Genomic DNA, 8,180 nt, shown 5'->3' on the forward strand with positions numbered 1-8,180 from the left:
GTTTTCTATACACAGTAAAATTATACCCCGTCGATTCCCTTATAATTAGTATGTCCAAAAAAGCTAATTTTCCATCTTTTTCCCATTCAGTTTTAAATTTTATGCTAGGGACTAGGGAATTTAGATTATTGAAAAATATATTGAAATCTCCCCAGCTATCATCCCAATATGTGAAAATGTCATCAACATAGCGTTGCCAAACCATGTTTGTAGGTTTAATTGTTGTTAAAATTTCTGTTTCAAAGTATTCCATGTAGAGGTTAGCTAAAATTGGAGATAACGGGCTGCCCATACTACAACCAAATTTCTGTTTGTAAAAATTTCCATTGAAAGAGAAAACGTTATTTGACACGCTTAGTTTAATTAACTTAATTGTTTTTTCAATACCGAGGGGGAAGTGATCTTCGTAAGGGATTAATTTTTCCCTCAAGAAACCTAATACGTCGTTGATCGGGACCTTTGTAAATAGGGATTCTACGTCAAGACTCAAGAGTTTTACATTGTTTACCGGGATATTTAATCTATTGAATTTCTGGATGAAGTCCTCTGCATGCTTAATATGAGCTGAAGAAAAGCTCCCTAGAAAGGGAGACAGCAAGTCTGCTAACCATTTTGATAAATTATATATAAATGACCCTTTACATGAGACGATTGGGCGTAAGGGAATACCGTCCTTATGAGTTTTTGGGAGCCCGTAAAAATATGGCAACGAGGGGTTCATGACTTTGAATTTTTCTAAGACCTCGATGTGTTTTTTATTATTTCCGATTTTTCTAGCATAAAATTTAAAACTGAATGGGAAAAAGATGGAAAATTAGCTTTTTTGGACATACTAATTATAAGGGAATCGACGGGGTATAATTTTACTGTGTATAGAAAACCAACTTTCTCTATTTCCTACATTCATTTTTTTAGTTATCACGACATTTCTGTAAAAATTGGAGTAGCTTGCAATCTATTTCTTAGAGGTTTGAGAATTTGTTCCCCAGCCTACCGAAATAAAGAATTTGAAATCATCCGTAAACAACTCGCCCAGCTATTCTACCCGACGTATGTCATAGAAAAGGCCATCAACAAAGCCAACACGATATATTATAAAGATCATGATGTTACTAACCAAAGAGATTTTAAAAATAAGATAAAACTCCCATATATAGAAGGTATTAAAAATATAACAAATCATATCAAAACTGAGAACCCCTTTGTTTTTTCATATCCAAAGACCATAGGAAGCGCCCTTATTAATGTTTATCAAAATAAAAGAGAGATAGAATCCGGCGTTTACAAAGTACCATGCAGGGATTGTGAAAAAGTGTACGTTGGGCAAACTGGCCGTTCGCTATCTCAAAGATTATCCGAACACAAAAGATCTGTTAGATATGGGTATGAAAACTCGGGGATTTTCATTCACCTTAGGGATTTAGGGCACCAGATTAACTGGAGTGAGTCGTCTTTGCTTTTTAAGAGTACCTGTCCGTACAGAAGGAAAATCCTGGAATCAGCCATCATAAATCAATCAAACACAATGAACCTATGTGGGGGCCAATGGAAAGCTGACACAGTGGACAATACTCTTCTCAACCCTATCATTAAGAAGATAATCCACGGAGACCGGCCACCAGACATGCATCAGAGGTCAAGACTTCCTCCAAGCGGCTCAACAATAAGAACACGCACCTGGATGTAATTAAATTTGGCTAATCCTTCCAGCAATTATAACAACTATAGAACAATTGAACACACCCTTTTGCTTTCATATATAAACCGTCACTCTCCACTGTAAGCCTCACTTGTACTTTACATCCTGAAGAGGGTCGATGTTTATTGACCGAAATATAGTGTGATTTATTCATATTTCCTGTGTTTCTTTTATGGGCCTTTTTGAAAAAACATGTTAAACTGTTCGATTACAGTTATAAATAAGACATATATATATATATATATATATATATATATATATATATATATATACATATATATATATATATATATATATATATATATATATATATATATATATATATATACATATATATATATATATATATATATATATATATATATATATATATATATATATATATATATATATATATATATATATATATATATATATATATATATATATATATATATATATATGTGTGTGTGTGTGTATGTATACATATGAATAAATTTATACATATATATATATATATATATATATATATATATATATATATATATATATATATATATATATATATATATATATATATATATATATGTATATATATATAAATAAATAAATAAATAAATCAACAAGCATCTGTATTGCTTCCCTTTGTCTTTTATATTATTTATAAGGTTTTGAGCATCATAGCCGAGACTCAAAATACTAGCGTTCATCTGACTTGATTAAAGAAATAAATAAAAAATACTTCCATCACTTTTGCTATATTTTCATTACATAGGTATTTGTTCAAATATCATTCATAAAAGAACGGCATACACTTTCTGCAGTGAGATTTGAAAAAAAAAAAAATACCGTAAAAGGTTCAGCAAAGAAACGAAGAAATCACTATATATGTTATTTCAGGTCTATTGGATGCAGCAGATCAAATGCATAAAGTTCAGGTCGAGATCTCATTGGAAAAGACCTCTTAAACTTCTCGGACAGATTTCGCAACAACACTGTCACTTGCAATGTGTGTCAGACTCTGGATTATCCCTTATCGAGATCTTACAACCGGCAATCCGAAACTTACATAGTTTAGAGGTAAGTCTCTGAGATTTTTGGGATGCCACAAGAAATTTTATGACTTTCTAAAATTGCTTTGGCTAGTTCATCATCATCATCATTATTATTATTATTATTATTATTATTATTATTATTATTATTATTATTATTATTATTATTATTATTATTATTATTATTATTATTTTTATTATTATTATTATTATTATTATTATTATTATTATTATTATTATTATTATTATTATTATCACTCTATTGCTGGGTATTGGATTAATTAAAAATAATCATTTGGTTAAAAAAATATGTAACTGGGAAATATTTATCCAGAAGTTCCTGATATTGAAAACCCATCAAGAAGCAAAAATGTTCAAGCTTTGACGCATAAAGAAAATGTTATACACAAAAATATATTGGGAATATGTTTACTTACTTAACCACAGAATGACTTTACAGTACATATTTTATTCATTTGATCTAATTAGTCAGAAGCCTAACATACATAAAAAGGACATTTCAAACCATGAATCTTAAAAGGCCTCATTTAATATAATAATAATTTGTAGCGGCCCCCCAAAAAAGAAAATATCTATAGGCAAATAAAGCTAAATTATCCATAGCTTCCTTAAATAGGAAAATCTAATGCATAAAATAAAAAAAAAAATATTCAATTCAGAGTTGATATAATAGAAATGCAGAATGAGGTAAAATATATTGCAAATGATCAAATGATAAATATGGTAAAATATATTAAGTGGAATTCCAGAAATTTTGGGGCACTTGATAACCTCAATTTGGAAGTTTGCGATATTATCAATAATAAAAATTTAAGACCATTAAAATGGACTCTTGAATGTGATTAAAGGCTTTGTTTTACCTTTATATGTATACACATATGTATACACACACACAACATATATATATATATATATATATATATATATATATATATATATATATATATATATATATATATATATATATATATATATATATATATATATATATATATATATATATATATATATATATATATATATATATATATATATATATATATATATATATATATATATATATATATATATATATATATATATATATATATATATATATATATATATATATATATAGTCAAACCTCTCGATACGATAGAATCGGCTTACGAAATTTTCTCTCTACAAAACGAGATGTGAAAAATTTTACAAATCCCATTACAAAAAATGTTGTGGACAACGAAAGGAGGTTCGGTGCGAGAGCCCGACCGTGCTTGAGACGGATTTTAAAATTTGCGCGCCGTCATTCCGTAAACTCGCTACCATCCTACTGCGTTCCCATTGGTTATCATCTACTGTATTGTATCCAATCTTGCAATTACGAATTGGTGTTCCTATGTCTTTTCGTTTCAGCAGTAGTATTGTGCATATTGACCTAGTGTTTGTGATTTTGCTTTTGTAACAATTGTACAGTACTGTACAGTGTGTGATATTACGTTATATCATTACCCATGGGTCCCAAGAAAGTGGCTGATGTCAAGGGAAATAAGAGGATGATGCTTTCCATGGAGATGAAGATGGATATAATCAAGAAATACAAAACTGGGATGCGGTTAAGTGTGCTCGCGAAGGAATATGGCCGAAATCCATCTACGGTAGGAACGTTCCTGAAGCAGAAGGAAGCTATCAAAGCAGCAACACCTAAGGGTGTGACAGTTTCCTCCAGCAAGAGCCATAGGCACGATGAGATGGGGAGAAGGCTGCTTGTCTGGATAACGGACCAAAAAATGGCTGGAGACACTATCACCGAAGCAATAATCTCCCATAAAGCCTGCGCTATTTTCGGTGATCTCGTTCTTGCTCAGGCCGAAGCCGATGCAGGAGAAGAAACATCGATTCAGAAACTCCCAGAGTTCAAGGATTTTCGTGGGTGGTTTAAAAATTTAAGAGATGCTCAAGAATTCATTCTGTGGTGTGTCTTAGAGAGGCTGGAAGCTCGGACACAAAAGCGGCCGGAGCTTTTGTTAAGATGTTCGACGAGTTGACTGTCCGGGAAGGCTACAGTCCCCAGCAAGTCTTCAATTGCGGCGAGAATGGGTGTTTTTTTGGAAAAAAAAAGGCCTCGTTGAACATACATCACTGCAGAAGAAAAGAGACTACCTGGGCTTAAGCCTATGAAGGACAGGTTTACCGTTGAACTCTTTGCAAATGCCAGTGGAGATTGCAAGGTGAAACCCCTGCTGGTGTATCACTCCAATACTCATCGAGCCTTCAAGATCAACAAAGTCTCCAAGAAAAATCTAAATGTGTTGTGGAGGGCTAATGGAAAAGCCTGGGTTATAAGACAATTGTCCATTGAGTGGAAAAATATTTGTTTTGGCCGGATTGTGAAAAAGTATTTGGAAGAGAAGCGCCTCCCCATGAAAGGCCTGCTGGTCCTGGACAATGCTCCTGCTCACCCTCCTGCCCTCGATGAAGATATTGTAGCACAATATTCCTCCATCAAGGCTCTATCTTCCACCGAGTACCACCCCTCTCCTCCAGCCCATGGACCAATAAGTGATTTCAAACTTCAAGAAGCTTTATATGAAATATCTCTTCAGGAGATGTTTTGAAATCATTGAGAGCACAAACTATACCCTTCGTCAATTTAGGAAGGAGCATTTTGATATTGCCATGTGCCTCAAAATCTTCAATCAAGCTTGGCAGAAGTTTTCAAGGCGCTCTTTGAACTCTGCTTAGAAGCTGTGGCCTGATGACGTCTCTGCACGAGATTTCGAGGGCTTCCACGCAGAACAAGCTGAAGTCGATTCTGAAAATTTTGACGATCCTGAAGGTGTTGTTCAATCTTAAGTTGCAGAGATCGTTGCACTCGGGGAGTCCTTGGGTCTAGAAGTTGATGAGGCCTACATTAATGAGCTTATTAAGGAACACCAAGAGGAACTTACGATGGATGAACTGAAGGACTTGAAGGCCATGCGAGTGAACATCGTTTAGGAAGAGTACAGCGGAGAGGAGGAGGATGACCGACTGACAACAGCGGATATTAAGGAGGGTCTAGATGGCTACTTTAAAATGGTAGGTCTCATAGGAAAGACACACCCAGAAAAAACTCTCACAGGACGTGCGCTTGGGTACTGTAATGAAGTTTGCCTGAGTAATTTCAGGGATATTTTAAGAAGCAGGCAGAGCAGAAACAAGCTTCTTTGGACGATTATTTCAATTAAAGAGGCCTTTTGTAGAAGTAGACAAAGCACCAGCTAAAAAACCAAAGAAAAGTGGCAGTGATGAAGGAAATTTTTACCGTAATTAAATTTAGAAAATACAAAACGTAATGTAAAGAAAATAAATTAGGAAAAGGAAATAAAGAAAAAAATCATATTAAGTTTATCGTAAAATTAAGTGTTAATATTTAAGGCTATTTTTAAATGTGTTTCCTTAAAATAAGTGTTGATGTTTACTGTCATTCATACATCTGTTTCGAAAAGGTAAGTGTTTATGTTTTCTGCCACTTGTTAATGTTTTCCGCCGTTTTAATCCTCCTCTACCGACCCACACTTCACTCTTGGACATCACCTCACTCCAAAAGTAAGGTTCCATATTTTTTATACTGTATTTTCGCTGTTTGCTCTAATTAACAACTTCTTTTCCAGATTATAAATGACTAATTTATTACTAAATGATCAAAATATAGTACTTTTCATACATTTAGTACTGTATAGTGATGCGTATCCTTTTACTAATAATTTAAAGTGGTGATTTTGTAGGGTCTGGAACGAATTAAGCTATTTACATGTAAAAGGCGACTCACAATACGAATAAATCACTTTCAGAAAGCCAATATGGGACCAATTATTTGCGTGTTGTGGGGCTTTACCATATATATATATATATATATATATATATATATATATATATATATATATATATATATATATATATATATATATATATATATATATATATATATATATATATATATATATATATATATATATTTTTGGGCTCAAGCCATGTCGTCCTGATGGAAGTTCCTATAGGGTAGCTTCCTATGGTATATTACAACTACGGCGATATTCCCAGAGAATTTACCTTAAGGTACCAGAATTCTAACTCCTGGAGCGAGTATCCCTCGTGAAAGGGATATCGCGACATATCAGAGGACGTATTCTAGACACGTCACATGGCAATCTACGACCTGAACAGAGATTCGTCTCGTAGGAGGGAGATTGACGAGATACGAATTCGGGAAAGAAAAAGGGGAGCCGCTCCCAAGGCTTCCCTATCCCCCGATTCGTATGCGTGCCTGGCGCCAATCCTGGCGCCATCTGTATTCCTTTTTGCGTAGCTTAACAACTCGGTGTTTTTTCCTGTTTTTCTCGCAAATCTTGGATTTATTCAGCTTTTCATGGCTTCTTCGTCTTCGTTGACCTCGGATAAGTTGAGTATAGTGTCTGTTATGTATAAATGTAGGCTCTTGGTAAAATTTTGAGTGATTAATAGGATTAATCTTTGATACAAGAGCCGTAGCCTACCAGAGGTGTCCTGGACACTGTCACTCGCTAGGTATAAATTAGTTAGTCAGAGTGACATTCCTGGTTGTTTTGCTTAATAAAATTTAGCTATTTAGTTTTACATAGGATTTCCTTTCGTGCTTAGTATTATTTGGCGAAGTATTCGCCATTCTGGCCTACGCTAGGCCATGTAGCCTAGTCGTTTGGTCCTAGTACTTAATGCATGATTATGGTTTTTCCGAGTGTAATTAAAATTTTATTGAAGCTTTAGGCTATATTTTATACATTTTAGACTGTGTGGAATATTTCCAAGATTGTATACGTGAGAGTTTCGGTGAATTAGGTAATCGATTCTCTTGGTGCCTAGGCTAGTTGCTTATGGAGCCTTAGTATACTTTATTATACTCCCCGGTTGCTTTCTTTTCTTCGGAGAAGGTATGCAATCCCTTTCCCTCTGTTTAAGCCTTGGGCTTATCCCTAAGTGGTTTTTTCCGAATTTATTTTCGATAAAACTATACTAGGGTGTTACTGTACCTTCCTGTTCCAGCAGAGTCTGGTTCAAAGAGGGACAGAACAACAGAGTTTTTAGTCTGAGTCCGTGTTGTTTGGCTTGGGGCAGAGTCTCCCTCGCTGACCTAACACTTACAAAGGGAGCTGAGCTCCCTTAGGTCACTGTCGAAGGTTTCTGTAGTTATGATTCCTTCTTGTGTGATCGACCAGACTAAGTCCTGTTGCTGTTCTCGGGGAGGATAAATCTTCCCTTGGGAGTTGCAACGCCTTCCTTGCTTTGGTGCTCTGGAAGCTGGCAGGTATTATACTACTGCGCTGGCCCTTTCCCTTAGATCTCCCTTAGGCTAAGACAGAGTTCTTGGCTGCGGGTGATCTGTCACTAAAGCAAGGTTGGCAGGACCCTCTTGTCCCTTCCCCCTCTATCTC

The 8,180-nt window shown here is 34.6% G+C and overlaps 1 protein-coding gene across 1 annotated transcript; it reads left to right on the plus strand.

Annotated features, from left to right (window-relative positions):
• The first annotated feature begins 4,241 nt into the window (after positions 1-4,241).
• On the plus strand, positions 4,242-4,775 carry LOC137649539 (putative CENPB DNA-binding domain-containing protein 1). Its single transcript, XM_068382525.1, has one exon. The coding sequence runs from the start codon at positions 4,242-4,244 to the stop codon at positions 4,773-4,775; it is 534 nt and encodes a 177-aa protein (XP_068238626.1).
• The last annotated feature ends 3,405 nt before the right edge of the window (positions 4,776-8,180 follow it).

Source organism: Palaemon carinicauda, chromosome 11 (assembly GCF_036898095.1).
Source record: "Palaemon carinicauda isolate YSFRI2023 chromosome 11, ASM3689809v2, whole genome shotgun sequence".
Classification (NCBI taxonomy): domain Eukaryota; kingdom Metazoa; phylum Arthropoda; class Malacostraca; order Decapoda; family Palaemonidae; genus Palaemon; species Palaemon carinicauda.